Genomic DNA, 19,509 nt, shown 5'->3' on the forward strand with positions numbered 1-19,509 from the left:
CTCTGGCTCTCTCTGGCTCTCTCCTCTCCAGCAAACGTATGTGCTTTATGGCAAAAATCTGAAAAAAATTTGATAGTTAGACAATATAAGGTATTCCTATCTCACTTCTGCTTGGAACACAGTACAGAGCAATTTAAGATTTTGTGCTTTTCTTCTGACTGATAAAATGATAAAGATATAGAAAGATATTTGTCTTACTATACTTAATATTGACATGTTCCACATATTTCTTGTGTTAGAGATAACTATCAGTTTATTTGAAACTGAAAACTTTCATAATAGAAGCAAAATACAGGAGTATTATTATAAAAATAGGATTTAGCTTCCTAGCACCAAATTTATGGTTTTAACTTCTTCATAACTGTAATATTCATTATTGAGAATGTCTAAGTAGTCTCTGGAGGAACATCCTATTCCAGGAATATTTAGAATACTATTCCCATACAGTTAATAGAAGTAATGGTTGCAGATGGAATCAGCTGTGTTTCATAGACCCTTATTAGTCTGGCCTTACCTATTATGTAAGTCTCTTCCTTCTGTTTCTATTTCTCCAAAATGATTACCAAAGGGGACTGTAATTTACCATTGATTAATTTACTGATTGATATCAGGGGAATCTACCAGCTGAGAAATGGGACAAAATAGACTGTACATGCGATTCCAGTTAGAGTGGGTTTGCTTACTTTTCATAGCCTCAAAGAAATAGATGACATTGTTTCAGACTTTTAATATAGCCTTTTTCTGACATTTTTATTTATACAGTTGATGGACTGGACAAAGCATCTATAGCAAACTCAGATGGCCCCACAGCAGGGTCCCAAACACCTCCCTTCAAGAGAAAAGGAAAATTATCCACCATCGGTAAAATCTTTAAGCCTTGGAAATGGAGGAAAAAGAAGACCAGTGACAAATTTAGAGAAACCTCAGCAGGTATGAGTATGATCACTTCATTAGGAGAGCTTGTTAAACTTTTCAGAAGGCAGAATATTATGTTTTATAGGGTTGTTTTTTGTCTTTATTTTTTCCCAGAAAACAATATATATGCAAAATGAAATTATTTCATTTAAGGGTGAAGCAACACAAGTGTTTTGATTTGCTTTCTTTTTTTGCTGACTTTGGCTTGTTACATGTATTCTTATTTTTAAGGATGTATTTGTAAATGCGTATGAAAAACTGATTTGTGATGAAAATTAGAAATGGAAATTTTATTCATGAACACAGTAGTGGCAAATACCCATTTTTACAAACACTTTTTTTATATTTATCTAGCAGTTCTAGTACTACGGTCTTATTTGTTAATTAAAACTTAAAAATGTCTTTTGTGATACATTTGTTCTGTGGGAAAAATTTAAATGGCTGTATGAGAGAGAAGTGTTGGCATATTTCTTGTTTAATTTTAAATTTCTGTCATGTCCTTAGGATAAAAAATTATCTCTGTCCTAGGAGAGCTACACCCCTTTTGGTGTGAAATTTTTTTGATTATTATTTTAATTTGGGAATTGGCTAAACCTTAAGATGTACATTGCTCAGTGCTTTATATAAGGACTCATGGAAAAAATGGGCTTTAAAGCTCAGGCCAGTTGTAAGCCTGATTTACATAAGTACCAGTGCCAGTGGTACTTTATTTGAGTTATAAAGGCATTCTCTCCTGAGTGACTTCAGCTTTCTCCATGCTTACTGTCCAGAACAATCCCTTCATTAAAATCCCTCACTGTGCCACTGTCTCATATTGTCAGTGGATGTACAGGGTCACAGCATGTCTTATAGTCTGTGCTAAGATAAGAGCTGGCCTTTAGTTCTAGAGCTATGATATATAAGAGAAAATATTACATACAGCACAAGGATGAGGAATAGGGAGAATATTGTCTCTGATGTCTTTGCAGCTGTATACTTTCTTTGAGTATTTAATACTTAACAATAAATGGTGATAAGTTGTCTGAGATTTGTTTCAAAATCATCTGCAGGAGGGGAGAGGTGGGTAAGACTATAGCTGAAAGACTGGCCCTGAGTCGACAATTATTTAAGTTAAGTTGGGCAGTGACTACATGGGGTTTGTTATTCTCATCTCTCTCTTTGTAGATATTGGAAATTTTCCATAATAAGGAGAAAAAGAAGAAAGACTGGGCTTAGGGGAAAATAATGACCGCTTGGCTGCTGGATTCGTTTCAGTGCCTGGGTGGCTTCCTGGATCAGGAGGCAGTGGAAAATAGTAGATGGTGTGTTGTCCTGGGTGAAGACACGTGGGTGGTGTCCTTGTCACCAAGATGGCAGGCAACTTTGAGCAAATTAGATCAGCTTCTGAGCTTTGGTTTTCTCATCTACAAAATCAGGGAATTGAATAAGTTAAATTCTAAGGTACTTCAATTCCAGATTCTGTTGGTTTTCAAGGAGACCATTGACTCATTCAAATCCCTGGCTGGGCAGCTTGTTCTCCCTTGTTCTTCAGTTGTGGATGAAACCATGTTAGCCTTTAAGAGATTTCTCATAGTTCCCTAAACTTCAGAGATCTGGCTTTTCAAATTGCCGTGGCTACCCAAGGTGAGAGTAGGGTTCTGGACAGTAGCATGAAGAAGAAAATGAGAAGAGGATGGAAATCTCTTCCATTGTCTCTTGCACTTTACTGAATCTGGGCTATTAACTTCTCTCTCATTGAAGTAGAGAAGACATGTGCAATGGACTTCCCTTTCCTCTTTCCTGGTCACCTTTTAAAAATTATTTTAGCAATAACACATTTCCACTAACCCTGAACATTTAAGAAATGTCATTTTAAATAGCACTAAGTGATATTTTATTATCCAGTATTTCCTGAGATTGAAGATAGCCTGTCGTTTTATATTGTTTCTTTTCAAATTCACACAGGATCTTATGTATGTTTAGCTGGAAGAAATTATTTGTGAATCTACCAAATTCCATCTAAGACCTGAAAAACGTGTTAAATATCTTTCTTTATAAAGTTATCTTAAACACTGAAATTGAGCTGTTTGTATATGGTCAAGGCCACATGAAGTCTGGCAATCTACAAAGTATACCTTAGGCTGACCCTTAATATTGTGGGGTATGAAAGGAGGTGAATTTCTTCTAAGAAAAGTAACTTTATGTTTGTCCTCTTAAATTCTGACATGGAATTTGCACAGACGTGACTCTTACTGTGTTACACCACCACTTTCCTAGCCTGGGTTTCTATAGTAGGTATTTTTCACTGGTTAGTACATAGGATGGAGCACCAATTTTTTAATGCCACTATAATAACATATTTTGATGATGGTCCTTGAGTCAGCTATACAACAGTTCCTCCTATGGTTTCTCCTCCCATGGTTTCAGTTCTATCTTCTAAAGATGAGTATAGTAAGGTATTTTGAGAGAGAGAGACCACACTGAAGTAACTTTCATTGCAGTATATTGTAATCACAGTCTATCTTATTATTGCTTATTGTTAGTTTCTTACTGTGTCTAATTTATAAATTAAGCTATCATAGGTATGTATGTGTAGGAAAAAAACATAGTATATATAGGGTTTGGTACTATCCACGGTTTTGGGCATGCGTTGTGGGTCTTGGAACATATCCCCCGTGGATGGGACAGGGGGATTACTGTATCGTGGGATGCTCCTTCTAACCCCAAACTACATCTTGTTCTATTAGGATGTCTGGGCTGGTGACTGATTTCCAATTCTTTGGCCTTGTTTTAAAGCACAAAGTTCCCTCATCTTTGACTGATTTAGGCTAGTCTATATCTGCCTGTCAGGTTCTCAGGCAGGATGAGATTTCTCTTTTCCATCTACTTTTCAAGTGCCCCCTCTTCTTTACATTTTCCAGATAAGAGGGCCCTTCTTCACTCATAGCTATTTCTTCCTGTTTTGTTCTGCTTTGCTTTGTTTTGGGAGTAACTGAGTTTCCTTCCTCTGGATATTTAAATATGCTTGTATGTCCCCAAAGGTAAGAATGCAAACAAATACTCAGTGGAACATTGGTCTCTCACCATCAAGACAACCATCTTGAAAATACAACCTGCAGTCTCCTACCTTCTTCCCATACTCTTATTCCATTTCCCTCGCTGGTATATCTTTGCATCCAGAACTCTACTGAGGACACACCAAGCCTCTTCACCATCCCATTTAGTGTCACACTATACTTTCGTCCATTTCAAATGCCATTGCTAAATAGTCCTTCTTGATTTATAAAATGCCTCTTCTTTGATATATAAAATTTGCTTTATCTGTTCTCTCCTTGCCTCCTCTCTTCTCCTAAACTGCTGAGGGATACTGGCTACAAATCAATTTCCTTTTTTGAATGTACCCTTTTTTCCAATACCCATGCCTTTGAAAGTTGTCCAGGCTCCACCTGATGCCCAGGCACACTAAAGTACCTGCCGGGCAACCTTACCAAGGGACAGCATGTGAATTAAAATCCTCTCAAATGGGACTGACCCATGACTTAGTAGTTAAAGGGGATGGAGCCCATGTGACTGACCATAGTTCAAATCTTGGCCCAAAGAGCTTGAAAAATATCATGAGTATGTGTACACATGTGCCCAAAAATCTTAAGAAGATGGAAAATTGGAATAGAAGGGATTCCAGTATAACTATGCCCCACTGGAAGGTACTTTCTTTCGCTCTGTCTCTCCTGTCACTCTGGAAAGTGCATGTACCCTCTAGTGATGATTAAAAAAAAAAATCTATTCATACAGTCTACATTGAAAACAAGCTACATGCCAGGCACTGTTCTGGAAGGTTGATACTCTATAGCAAATAAACCAGAATGAATGCTTCTGCTCTCATTTCAGACAGGCGAGATACTGATAAATGCTGCAAACAGCACAGGGTGGGAAGAAAGAAGGAGTGAAGAAGTCCTCTGTACAAATATATTCCAGCCAGAATAGATCTCCAGCCAACCCCCACTGTCCCTGCTATTGTAGATATGGCTTTCGTTGACATCCAGACTTTGAATCATGGAGTTCTTTGACACTTCCTTGTCTCTCACCATCTTCTACATTCTATAATTTAATTCCTCCAAGTCTAGGATATTTAATATCAACCCATCCCCACAGTCCCTCTGCCCCATCCTTATCACCCCTTGTTTTAATTATTGTAGTACACTTTATGTCATACTTTAGTATGTGTGACTAACTATAGAAAGCTAGAGAATGAGGCTGGGTCTGCCAGTAAACTTGCCTACAAGGGAAACTTGTCCTAGTTGGTGAGGCTGACAGAGGAGTTCAGGATCACATGGGGTGGCCTGGAATCCCAGCCTCAAGCCAGGCCAATAGAGAATGGGTACATCACAGCAAGATGGCACATGTTCTAACAGATACATGTTTAATACAGAGCATCGGGTGATGTTGGAAAATCCAGGCAGGCCTCAGTAGCTAGGCTGTTTGTTCTTTACCCAAGTTGTGGTATTCATGGGCAGATAAATGGTGTTTGGTAAAGAGGTGAGAAAGACTCAAACAAGATCCCATGCTTTTTTAGGGAGCTGGTTACTAGGACAGAAACTTTCCAAAGGCCTGAGGACAGAGACTCACTGTATAAAGTGGGATACAAAGGATGAAATCTGGGGGACAGGCTTTCTTGGTGCTGGACCTGCTATTGCCAGATGGCATAGCCTGAGAGCTGGGTGGGCGGAGAGACACAGGCTTGCTGTGGATGGTGGCAGTTCTGGCTATGTGGATTGGGGGAAATTGATGAGCAGTGCACCTGTTTCTTCTCGAGATTATCCTGGATATTGCCATGAGGGAACATTCCTCAGGTAGAACTTTGGTCCCATCACTTCTTGACCATAAAGTATTATTGACCCACATTGTTTTCCTGAAAGATTTCAAATTCCTCAGCTCTCTTCAGTTTAACCCACAGACCATTCTGAACTTATTTTCTTTCTTTCTTTTTTTTTTTTTTAATTTCCAGAGGCCATATGTACCCTCTTTTTAAATTTGTCTGTCTTATGCTTCTAACTTACTAGGCTTAAAGACATAAATGATCTCACTCATAAGTCATACATGTATATATTCAAAAAACATGCTTTGGTTTGCTTGCTTATTTATTAAATATCCACTATAATTAAAATGCAGCACTGTATGCTTCAGGACTTGATAAAATAAATTGATGATTAAAAATTTATAATGGAGGACCTGCAGGTGATGCAGTGGCTAAGGTGCTGGACTCCTCCAGTGCTGACCATAGTTTGAGTCCTAGACCTAGTGCTTGAAAAATCATGTGAGGGGTGTGTGTGTGTGTGTGTGTGTGTGTGTGTGCCCAAAATCCCAAGAGAAGACCAGAGAAAGGATTGTTGTGTGGCCATCCCTCCTGGTGAGTGACTTCTCACTTTCCCTCTCTCTGTCTCTCCCTGGCAAGCACATTATGATAAATAAATTTTTTTAAAAATTCATAATGGAAGAAAAAGACAACTTCTAAAAATAGTACCCAAAAACATGTCCTTCACAATTATAGTCATATATAACTGTTAAGAAAAAAAATTAGGGAAAATTTCTTTCATAACTTTTGCCGTTATTTAAAAGTAAATTACACTCCTAAATAAAGAAAATCAAGACCACTTATCTTCATGAAAATTGTGACTTGTGTTCATGTTTCCAGTAATGGGAAAGGAATGCCTGTTTAGATTTTTAGGTACTGCAGTGCTACTGCACTGTTGAATCAGCATTGTAGGAGTATAACTTGGGAGTCATCTGGTAAGAACTTTAACTTACTGAAGGACTCTGCATTCCCTGATAATAATAAGGGCCTTTTTTTTTTTAATTTTCTGTAAGGCATGTGCACTTGCCAGAAAGAGAAAGAGATAGAGAGTGAGAAATTACCTCCAGTGATGGCCATGCTGCAGTCTTTTCTTCTCCGTTCTCCTCTCGTTTTTTTGGAGAGGCATGCACATATGCCTGGTGAGTCTCTCAAGCCACAGGTTCCAGGACACAAACCATGCAGTTGGTCATGGGAATTCAACTGCATTAACCACAATAACAGTTGACCCAATAATGACTCATTTTGTATTGAATGCTATTATTTACAAGGTATTGCTCCAAGAACGTTTTTTATATAACTCATTGAATTATCAAAAATAACTCTATAAATTTGAAGTACTACATTACCCTAGTTGTACTGATGACAAGTTTGAGGCCAGCATATTCAAGTGACTTACCCATGGAAACACACCTGGTAGGAGGCGAAGGCAGTAGAAGTAGATGCCCTAGCCAGTACCTTTGACCTTTACACTATGCTGCATTTCCGGAAGATAATTTCCTGCCTAGTTTGTTAAGGATTGATGTTGAAAGGTGTCTCTAATACACAGTGTCTCACATGGTGACTCTAACGCATGGGATTGTGTCATACACCAATTTTTGCTGTAGAATTTAGCCTGAAGAATTATTTTGGTTCTACTGGACTGGCCTGACTTCAGCAGTGCACATGTAGAAAAGCATTTGGCAGGGGTCAAAATTATGTTTATTCCTATCAAAACATAATATTCTTTGTAAATATAGAAGCATACTGTTGCTGCTTAGGATTTATCTGGAAAGGAAGGTCATGTTAAAGGGTTTGCCTGAGGTCTTGCTTATTACAGATTACAATGGCAGCATTCATAAATGACAGCACTTTCGTTTTTCTGTCTCAGTCCACTAAGAAGCCCGAAGTATTTCATGCACCCTCATACCATATTGGAGGAAAAGCAGGGATCTTTCCTTTTTCCTAATTTATTGTACCAGAAAAAGTCCATAACCAGCCAAAGACCACACAGCACATCCAGGTCCATAAAGGGCTCTTTGCTTACATGTTGGACACCACCAGTCTTTCCTTTCCACAAATACTTCCTGAATATCTTCATTGACTGTACATCAGACACTGTTATAAACTCTCATGATACTATTATAGACTCTAGTGATATAGGAGAGATGAAACTTCCATCTCTTAGGCTTACATTCTAGAGCGGGTAGGAGGCAGATAAGTTAGATAGTATCTTAAAAGGAAGAAGAGAAAAAGAAAGCAAGAAATTTTAATGGGAATATAGAGGGAGGTTAGGTTAAAGCAGGGCGATTAGGGAAACTTTACTGGCCAAGAAACATTTGCGTGAAGGCAAGAAGGAGGGAGGGGAAAGCACTTTGAGAAATCCTCTTAAGTAATCACAGGTGTTGGATAGTAAGCATTCCCTCCTATCAATAACAGTGTTAATACACTGCAGTTCTAGTCCATTATGAACTTTACTTTGTCCAATAACTTAACAATTAATATGCCTCACATTTATGATTCTCATGGTTTTTGATCTTTCTAATTCACCTTTAAATTTCTCTTCAATAGGCCAATTCAGGAGTGTCCTCCCAGCAGATCATTTCTATTTGCATGTAATACACACCATGTCTTGTCAGGTTTGCCTTGTTCGAATGTCATGGTCTAGAAAATCAGACTCTGTCTTCAACACCATCAATTTAAACAGCTTTTAACTTTTTTATTCACTCTTTTTGTAGATATTCAGTTAGAAGAGAAGAAAACCTCACCCAACCTTCCATAAGTTTTTGTTTCCTACTCAGGTCTTCTAGCTAGCTGGACCATTCAGATTGTCTGTGGGGAAGACAATTATTTATCCTTTTAAAAATTGGTAGGGACCAGCAGTTGGTGTAATGGCTATGTCATTGGACTCCCATGTAGTGGTTCGAGTCCTGGACCCAGTGGCTTAAACTCATGAATGTGTGTGCATGCCCAATAGGAGAATGGAGGAGAAGGGTTTGCGGAGTGGCCATCCCCCTGGGTGGTGACTTCTTGATTTCTGTCTCTTTGTCTCTGTTTTTCTGGTGAGTGCATGTGCCCTGTAGCAAAAACCTCTCAAAAAAAAAAAAAATGTTGGTAGAGGCGGGTTTGAGGAATCTCGATGTGCCCTCCTCGTGTCCTGAGAAATACAGTGTGAGAAGACAGCATGGCTTCTGATCCAGCCTTGCAAGTCTGAGTGAGGCTGTCCTCTGTAGCGCCTCAACAAGAGGTCCTTGGTGACTACTGTTTGACTCCTCCCTCTGGCTCTGTTGACTCATCCTTGTCACCCATTTATACAGCAAATATTCATGGCCTACCATGTACCTGCATGCTGACATTAGCAGTAGGAATACAACAGTTAACAGAAGGGGAAAGTCCCCAGGTGCGTGAAGCTGGTATTACAGAGAGTATCATGGGAAAAATCAGCACGTATATGAACATATGAAGACGGAGAACAGTAGGTAGTGAGAGCAGTGGCCACTCTCCTTTGCTCTTGGCTTGGTATCTCTAGTATACCATTCTTCTTTTTCCTTCTCCCTCCTTCGTCTTTCTCCCTTATCCCTTCTCTTTTCTCCTTTCTTTCCCCTTCTTTATTCTTCTCCGTTTTCCTCCTCTGTCTTCCTTCTCCTTTCTTCATATAGCCCAGACACACTACAATCCTCTTTACTCCAGTTCTCCACCATGTTAGGATCCTGGGCTCATATGCATGTCCAGTATGTTTTTCAGGTCAGTGGGACTGGGACTTGAACCCTGTTTGGCTATGTGGGAATCAAGCTTCCTTTGCATAGCATTTTACTGCTATGCTCTGAGGCTGGTCCTTTTTGGAGGTTTATTTGTTTATTTCCTGCATTTGAGAGTGAGGGGGGATGGAAAGAGAAAGAAGGACCCTCAACAAAGTCTTCACACTGAGTTCCTCCTCAAGTCCTGCAGCCAGCGAGGACGAGTGAGCATAGGTAGCATAGGAAGGTAGACCAGGGAACCTGCGGCCTTCTTGTACAGGCTCCAGCTTTTCACCGCAGCACTCCTACTGCCTGTGCCACTGGGGCTGGGCCTTACACTTCTTGTCTGTCCCTCTTATCTGCTGTCCCAGCGCCAGATCCACACAGTACATCCATCCCTTCTCCTTTATTTGTTTAATTGTCAGAGGGTAAATGTACTTGCCAGAGAGAGACAGAAAGATAGAGAAAGCATCTTCCAATGCCGTGGTCACACTGCAATCCCTTCTCTGTTTCTTCATCTGGTATTCGGAGCATGCACACATGTGTACCAGTTGGGTTTTCTAGTTGCTCAAGCCTGTATTTGAACCATGGTCAGTCATGTAGAATCTGGCTCCGGTCACTACCAGGTTTCAGGGTTGGCCCCCCTCTCCTTTGTGTTACTTTTTTACTCCTGTCAACTTCTTGAGTGTAGTTTTGGCTCTTCAATTTTTTCCTTAGAATATTTCTCTTTGTGATTTCTTTGGTTGTATTCTTTCTCATTTCTCCTAGATATCTCTTATTTTTCCCAGATCAGAGCAAGGAAGATCATCCCCCAACTCCTTCCACCTTCCCTTTTAGTGGGGAAACTGGTTTACATTTATAGTTCACCTCTTAGTGGCTCGTCTCTGAGGAAGAAAAACAGAAATCACAGCCAAGAGATGGCTGGAATGGTTTCTGTGCAGTTTAGACTGTGGGGGTCTCGAGGTTATGTGGTCATTTTTGGCTGCCTCTTCTGTAAACATCCCCTCCAGGAAATTCGGCCCCTAGAAATGAGACTTTTTGTGAAGTGCTGATTTATGCCAGCTATGTCAAACCCTTGTCCTTCTAGAAAACACAAAATAACTTATTGATTTTTCTAAAACTTTTTCTACCTTGCCTTTCTTTGACTGTAGCCATGGGCTGATGAACTTGTAGTCTATAAGAAGATAAGTTATTCTTTTATACAACTACAAGGCAGACACTCAAGATTTTCTTAGAAGTAGTGTAGTATCTTTATATGGGTTGCAAATACACAAAGACACCATGAATGATTTCACTGTTGATCATTGAAGATGGTCATGGCCTTCTCAAAAGAGGTCATTCTCTTGGATTTTCATCACTTAGGAATTGTGTGTGTGTGTGTGTGTGTGTGTGTGTGTGTGTGTATATGTGTGAGTATATGTGTGCGTGTGTGTGTGTGTTTATAGTCTAAAGAATTGTTGGGGCTGGCAGGTGGCATGGTAGTTGAGGCACTGGACTCCCACATGGCCAACCACAGTTCGGGTCCTGGACCTTGCAGCCTGCTTTCTCACTTTCCCTTTCTCTCTGTCTCTCTCTCTTGTCAAATTAAAAGATAATAAGTACAATAAAATAAAATTTAAAAAAGGATTGTAATAAATTTATAGTTTGGCATAATCATTATCACAATCAGGGTATATCACAGTTGCAATACTCCCCAGATCTCTCTTGTGCTGTCCTTTTATAATCACCCCTACTCCACACTCTTCCTACTAACCTCTAACCTCTGACAACCACCAGACTCTTTGGCATTACAGGTTTTTGATTTTTCAAGAATGTCATATGAATAAACAGAGTTGAATAGAAACATTCACTGTGAAATCCTTTGAGACTAGCTTCTTTCAACCAGCATGGTACCTCTGAGAGATTCACCCAGGTTGTCACATGTTATCTATCATTCTTTTTTATTTTGAATAGTATGATATAGATCTATAACACCATAGCTCTTTTTTAATCCATTCACCTGCTGAAGGACACATAGGTTGTTTCCAGTTTGGGATAATTATGAGTTAGGCTGCTAAAAATGGTCTTATGTAGGTTTTTATGTAAACATAACTTTTCACTTCTCTCAAGAAAGTACGTAAGAGTGGGATTGTTGGGTTTTATGTGAAATGTATGTTAAAATTTAAAAAGCTACCAATTTTTCAGAGTTTTTCATTTCTAAAAAAAAATGCAAAATAGTTCCATTGCTCCACATCCTTATCAGCACATGGCATTCTCATTATTTTTATTACAATAAAAAACATAAAATTTACTATCTTAACCATTTTCAGATGTGCAGTTCAGTACTGTAACATGTATTTACACTGTTACAAAAACAGGTGGCCAGAACTTGTTGATCTTGCAAAACTGAAACTTCTCTTTAGCCTCTGATAGTCACCATTCTATTTTCTCTATCTATGCTATGGTTCCCCCCCACCACCCCAATACTTGGGTTGAGATTTGATTGTGATGGGATTAGAAGGGTAAAACCTTAATCAGACAATGATGTTGAAAGGTGGAACTGTGAAAAGATTAGGCCTAAGGTCATTAGGGCAGGTCCCCATGATCAACTCCTGGTGAGATTTTTTAAGGAGAGGGACTGAGACAGAGACTGATGGACACAATCTACTCTTCTCTTTCCTTTGTGATGCTTTGAAACTCCAGAGGACCACCACAGAGGTGGCCCTAGGCCTTGGACTTCCAAACTGTGAGCTGAATAAACCTCTATTCTTTTAAATCACCAAGATTCAGGTGTTTTGTTCTTAGCAGTGGAACATACTGAAATAATCTATGAATTTGATTAATTCAGGTAAGTAGAATCATACACTATTCTGTGACTGCTTATTCACTTAGCATGGTGTTCATCCATGTTGTAGCATTTTATTCTTTTTAGGTGTTAATAGGTATTTTAATGCATTTTCAATGTCAAGAAAAACGGTTTTAGTTTTAATAGATCAAAATCAAAAGATAGTAAGAGAAATTTGCTTAAAACTTAAAGCCAGGAAAAAAGTTAGGATTTGGTTCAAATAGTAGGTAGATAAACCTATCAACAGTTGAAGAGGAAAAAAAAATCCTTAAATATGGTAATCAAAGCATCAGAGAAAATCAGTAATGTTTTAGTGTAAAGTCAAAAAAAAATCTATTTCACTAGTTAAGTCTCATGTATTTATTTAATCTCTCTTGAATTTGCAGTGTTACTGTGGTCTGATCTTTCCATTTAAACTCTGGAAGTTAACATTCAATTCTGGATTTTTCCCTACCATTAGGCTAGCCATTCTCTTGGTTGCTTTTTGTATTCTTTTTTCTATGTGACCAACTTTAGTTTTCCTGGCATAGCACTCCTTTCAGCACTTCTTGGAGAGCTGGCCTGGTCTTGGTAAATTCTTTCAGGTTTTGTTTATCTGAGAGTGCTTTTGTCTTTTTTTTTTTTTCCCATATGAAAGATAATCTTGCTGGGTATAGTATTCTTGGTTGAAATTGTTTTTCACTTAACACTTTGAATATATTTTTCCATTCTTTCTTTGCTTGCATTGCTTCCAGTGAGAGGTCTGACATTAGCTTTATGGGATATCTTTGAAAGTAACTTGATGTTTCTCTCTTGCCAAATTTAGCATCTTGTCTCTGTGGTTTTGGTCAATCTGGCTATGATATGCCTTGAGGAAGATCTTCCTGGATTTATTCTATGTGGGGTCCTTTGTATTTCTTGGGTCTGGATATTTGACTTCCTCTCTAGGTTTGGAAAGTTTTCTTCTAGGAGTTCATGGAATAGACTATCAATGCCCTTAATAGTTTCTTCACCTTCTGGGATACTGATGATCCAGATGTTTGAATGTTTAATGATATCTAGTATTATTTGCATGTTATTCTCATTTTTTGGTGTTATTTTCTCAGTCTTTTTGGTGAATTTTTCTAGGTCAGAGGCTTTATATTCAACATCTGAAGTTCAATCTTCTACACGATCTAATCTATTTTTGATATTTTCAAGGGAAGTTTTGATTTCCTGTATTACAGCCTTCATCTCTAACACTTTTGTTTAATTCTTTTTTATGATGTGTATCTCCTCTTTCAGGTCATGCAAGAACTTCCTCACCTCCTGGAAATCAGTGTCTCTTTTCTAATGCATCTTCTGAAGTTCGTTGTCTCTCTTCTCTTACATCTCTATTAGCTTTGTCACTATGAATATTTTAAATCCTTTATCTGAAATTTTCATGAGTTTCATTATATTCTCTGGCTCCTGACCAGATCTTGGGGGCCAGAGGGTGAAGTCTGGGGAAGAGGGTCTTTGGTGGTGATAAACATTTAAGGGTTCATAGTACACCATGTTGTATGGTCTCCATTTATTTGTCCATGGAGAAATGGATTATTTCCCCATCTTGACTATTTTGAATATTGATGCTATGAAGATTGGTGTACTGTCATTAGTTTTATGTTAACCATTTCATAGGTATTTAATAATATTTTGCCATGATTATACTTTGCATTTCCCTAATGTTGCACTTCTTTTCATGTACTTATCTTCCATCCATATGTTCTCTTTGGTAAAGATTCTATTAAAATCTTTTTCCCATTTTTTAATTTCGCTATCTGTTTTCTTTTCTTTTTTTTTTTTTTTGGAGAGGTTTTTTTTGTTGTTGTTTTGTTTTGTTTTGTTTTGCTATAGGGAGCGTGCGCACACCAGACAGACAGAGAGAGACAGAGAGATAGAAAGCGAGAAATCACCCCCCAGGGGAGATGGCCATGCCACAATCCCTTCTCCTCCATTCTCCTCTCAGGATCTTGGGCACACACGCACACACGCCCGGTGTGAGTTTAAGACACCAGGTCCGGGACTCGAACCACGGTCGATTATGTGGGAGTCCAGCGACATAGCCATTACACTAACTGCTGGTCCCTATCTGTTTTCTTATTATTCAATTTTGAGAGTTATTTATATATCTGGGATGCAAGTTCTTCGTTGGATACCATAATTTTCAAATTATAGTGTTTAACCTATCTTTTCATTCTTTTGTAGAGCAAACTATTTTAATTTTTATGAAGTCTAATATATCAATTTTTTCTTTATATATCATACTTTTGGTGTCATGTCTCAGATTAGGTTTATCGTCTATGTTTACATTTAGATCTATGACGAATTTGAGGATGGTTTTTAATGTAAGAGTGAGATTTAGGTAAAGGTTTAATTTTCGCATATAGATATTCAGTTATTGGAACCAGCAGGTGAACATAATGGTTATGTCTCTGGACTTGCACATAGTCAACCATAGTTGAAGTCCTGGATCTGGTAACTTAAAAGTCATGCTGGGCTTGTGTGCTTGTGTGCTCAAAATCCCAAGAGGAGAATGGAGCAGAAGGGATTGCGATGTTGTCATCCCCTAGGGTGGGGTGGTGGTGGTGATAGCTTGCTTTCTGTCTCTCTCTCTTTCCGACAATTACATGTGCCTTATAGCAAAAATCTCTTTAAAAAAAAAGAAAAAAAAAGAAAGAAAGAAAAATAAATATTCAATTATTTCATTAAGATTTGTTGAAAAGATATTTTCAAATAACTTGTCTTTATACCATGTTAGAAATCAACACACATTTTTCTTTCATGTATCTTTTTTAGTTAAAATCTTCTGGACAATTTTTATTGCTATTTTGTTTTCTTAATGTTGAGTTTTGAGAGTATATCTTCCAGGTACAGAGTCTTTGGTAGATGTGTTTTCTGAGATATTTTCTGCCAGATGTTTGTATCTTTTATATTTCAAAAATTCTTAATTTTGATGAAGTACAGTTTATCTTTTTTGTTCATCACTTGTTTTAAAAAATTGTCCTTTCTCCCATTAAATTGCCTTTGCACCTTTGTCAAAATATTAATTGGCTTCCTGTGTGGTCTATTTCTGGACTCACTATTCTGTTCTCTTAATCTATGTGTTTGTTCTTTCACTGATATCACACTTTCTTCATCACTGTAGGTTTTCTTATAAGTCTGAAAATGATTGTAATTTCTTCAGTTTCATTTTTTATATTAAAATAGTTTTAACTAATCTGGTTTCTTTGCCTTTTCATATAAATTTTAGAACCAGCTTGTACAGATTCTCGATGTCCCTGCTGGGAATTTTAGTTGAATTGCATGAAATTTACACCACAGTTTGGGTAGAAATGCAATTTGTACTGTGCCGAAACTTCTAATCTATTATGTAGTATGCCTCTCTGTTTAATTAGCTCTTATATTTCTTTAATCAACATTTTAAAGTTCTTAAAAAACCATGTTAGATTTATATCTGTTGTAGTCCATTTTATTGCTAATAATAGAATTACCTGAGTCTGAGTAATTTATTAAAAAGAGGTTTATTCAGTTGATGGGTTGGAAGGTAGTCCTTCATCATGGGCACCTATGAGGAGGGTCTTCTTGCTGGTGGATAATATGTTGGAGAGGGGGCAAGAGTTTGAGTAGAGCAAAGCAGGTCTCTATGTCTGTGTTTCCTTATAAACCTCTGAGGATCCAATCCTAGGGGCCCCACCCCAAGGCCAACTTTCAGTATCATGACTGGAGTAGATAAGTATCTACCCTCTCGACACTGTTACTATGGCTTACCAAATTATAGTATAGGAGTTTTGAAAGGACACGTTCACACCATAGCAATACCTAAGTGTTTGGTTTCTTTTCTTATTTTTTTAGCTATTGTAAATTGTACATACGCCTATGTGTACACACACAGACTTGAAAAAGTTTGTGGAAAGCGAAATTAAAGGAAGAGTTTATTGGGACCAGCAGATGGTGTAATGGTTATATCACTGGACTCCCACATGGCTGACCACAGTTAGAGTCCTGGACATGGAAGCTTGAAACTCACACTTGGTGTGTGTGTGCTTACGTGCCCAAGATCCTGAGAGAAGAATGGAAGAGAAGGGATTGCAGCATGGCCATTTCCCATAAGGGGTGATTTCTCACTTTTTGTCTCTCTCTCTCTCCAGCAAATGTATGTGCCCTATAAAAAGTATTTATATCCCTCTCGGAACAAAACAAAACAGAAAGTTTATTTTGGTGCCAAAAAATGGAAATCCTTGCAGTCTTTCATAGTCTACATTTTCCATGAACTTTGTGAGAACTCCTCAAATGTATAATTTCACTTTTCACTTGTTTAATTGCTAGTTTATAGAAATATAATTGTTATCATGCTACTCTGCTAAACTTATGTACTCTAGTAATTCTAGTGAAGATTTTTTTAGAATTTTGTACAAGGACAGTTATTTTACCTGTGAGTAAAAATAGTTTTATTTCTTCCTTTCTAGTTAGTATGGTTTTGTTTCTTTTCTGGTCTTTTTGCACTGGTTAGGACTTCTACAATATGAGTTGCCAGAGGGGACATCCTTGCCTTCTCCTGGTTGTTGGGGAAAAGCATTCATTAAGTGTGACATTTGCTGAATTTTTTTGTGAATGTTTGTCAGTTTGAGAAAGTTCCTTTTTATTTCTGGTTTTCTCAGAGTGTTTATTGTAGATAGTGAATTTCTCAAATGCTTTTTCTAAATCAATTGATATGATGGGGTTTTCTTCTTTAGAATATCATTGTAGTCTAAAAATAAAAATGTTAGATTTTTAAATATTGAACCAGTTTTGCATTCCTAGGATAAACCCCACCAGGTTTGGTGTGTTATTCTTCTTTTATGTTGCTGGATTTTATTTATTTGATAATATGGTGTTGGGGATTTGTGATATTGGTCTGTATTTTTTTTTCTTATACTGTTTTTATTTGGTTTTCGTATCGGGATTACACTAGTCTCATAAAATGAATTGGAAGCTGTTCTCTCCTCTTCCATTCCTGGAAAAGATTGTGCAGAATTGATTTCTTTTCTTCAAGTATTCGATGGAATTTAATAGTAAGACAGTCTGGGCCTGAAGACTCCTGTTTTATTAGAGAGAGATTTTTGCTATAGGGTGTGTGTGCTCGCTGGAAAGACAGAGAGAGACAGAAAGACAGAAAGCGAGAAATCACTCCCTCAGGGGGGTGGCTATGCCTCCGTCCCTTCTCCTTCATTCTCTTGGCATCTTGGACATACACGCACATGCACCCTGCATGAATTTTAAACCACTGGGTCCAGGACTGAAACCACAGTCAACTGCATGAGAGTTCAAAGACATAACCATTACACCATCTGCTGGTCCTGAATATTCCTCTTTTAAAAGGATTTTAAACTGCAAATTTAATTTCTTTAATATTTATAGGGTCATTCTGGTTATATCTTTTATCTTGGGTAGAGTATGGTAGATCCTTTCGTGCTTTGAAATGAAAAAGGAAGCAAAGTTCTTCCTCTAGATTTCTTCATGGTTAACCAAGAACTTCATCTCCTTCAAAAGAGTCTGTGTTCAAATTCTACTTTCTCAATGGGGTCTAACTTGATCTTCCCATTTCAAATCTTTCCTCTCCCTCAGGACACTTTTTGAAGCAGCCCTGGTGCAATATAATTCATATACCATACAATTGACCATTTAACATTTGTAAGGCAGTGGTCTTTAGTATATTCACAAGCTGGGCAACCGTCACCATAATCAATTTGGAACAGTCTTATCACCCTGAATAGACATCCATATTCGTTAACCGTCATTCCCCATTTCCTCCCAGTCTCCTAGATCTACCTTGTATCTCTATATTTTCAACATTTCATATAAATGGAACCATAAAATAAATATATAGTCTTTTGTGCTTGACTTTTTTCACTTAACGTAGTGTTTTCAAGATTCTTCTACACATCCTATATCAGTACTTTATTTCTTTTCATTATTGAATAATATTCCATTGTTCGATTGAAACACTTGGTTAATCCATTTATCAGTTGATAGCCTTGGGTTTGTTTCTACTTCGAGCTCCTATGAATAATGCTGCAATTAACATTTGTGCACCTTTGTTGTTTTGTCACTTTTGTTTATATAGCTAGAGGTACAATTGCCTAGTCATGTAGCAGTTGAATGTTTAACATCTTGAGGGATTACTAGAGTGTTTTCCAGAGTGACTAAACCATTTAATATTCCCACCAGCAGTGTATGAGCATTCTAATTTCTCCACATTCTGGCCAACATTTTTTATTATGTCTTTTTATTATTGTCATCCCGGTGGGTGTGAAGTAATACCCATAACACTCTTGATTCTTCTTTGTCCATCTTACTTTCTTCATTTTTCCTTCTAACATTTGTAAATTTATATATTTATAAATAATTTATGATCTGGCTTCATCTCCCAATACATTATCAATTCCATGAGCACAGAGATTTTTGTTTTCTTCTCTGATGGGATCCCAAAGAAGCTAGAATGGTGGTTGGTTTATATTAAGCATTCAGTATATGTTCACTGGAGAATGAATTAATGAAAGGCTTTTGAGGAGCCTATCTCATCCCATAGTATATGGAGCATTTGCAGGTAGATCTTTGTGACTTGGAAAGTGCTGCAATTGGAGGGCCAGGCGTTACTGTACCCTTTTCCAGTCCCTCTTTATGGTTCATATCACTGAGCATGGTTTAAGAGGGTCTTAAGGAACCTTGAAAAGCCATAGCAGAGAAAATAAATATTTCACCAGTTTAATGGATGGGTGGGGATCTATTCTTTCATGAATGGATAATGAACTTAAGTAACTGTGACTGCTCTGCATGACAACATCTTGAAGGTCATTATGAGTATATCATTGACAAAAACGGGGATGGGGTGGGGATTTTGTTTTAGTTGAGCCATTTGTCTACCTCTGTATTTTATAACTGAAGCTAATCAGACAAAATGGTTGTTATAAATTCTGAGAGCAAGAGAGAGAACATAATTTTCCCATACATATTTTTTGAAATTTTTTTATATATGATGGTGTTAAAACAGATTCCCCTTATATGCATTAGAAATAATGAAAACATATTCCTCTTCATTTTCTCCCAGTAGAACCAGTTTTTTCCTTGGGTAAATTTTTCTATATATAGGTGAATTGAAAGAATGATGGCTCCAGTTCTTTTTTTTTTATGGGGCATTAATTATTCATTAAATGTCTATTCTAGGGGTAAAACCCATTTGTGGGAAA

The 19,509-nt window shown here is 37.6% G+C and overlaps 1 protein-coding gene across 1 annotated transcript in view; it reads left to right on the top strand.

Moving 5' to 3' along the window:
* PHACTR2 (phosphatase and actin regulator 2) overlaps positions 1 to 19,509 on the top strand; it is a 193,243-nt gene that overhangs the window by 46,834 nt on the left and 126,900 nt on the right. Inside the window, exon 2 of the mRNA XM_006161910.3 lies at positions 763 to 930. Coding sequence (XP_006161972.1) covers positions 763 to 930 — 168 coding nt within the window. The remainder of the gene's footprint in view (positions 1 to 762; positions 931 to 19,509) is intronic.

The sequence above is a fragment of the Tupaia chinensis genome, unplaced genomic scaffold, assembly GCF_000334495.1.
Source record: "Tupaia chinensis unplaced genomic scaffold, TupChi_1.0 Scaffold139457_1, whole genome shotgun sequence".
Lineage (NCBI taxonomy): Eukaryota > Metazoa > Chordata > Mammalia > Scandentia > Tupaiidae > Tupaia > Tupaia belangeri.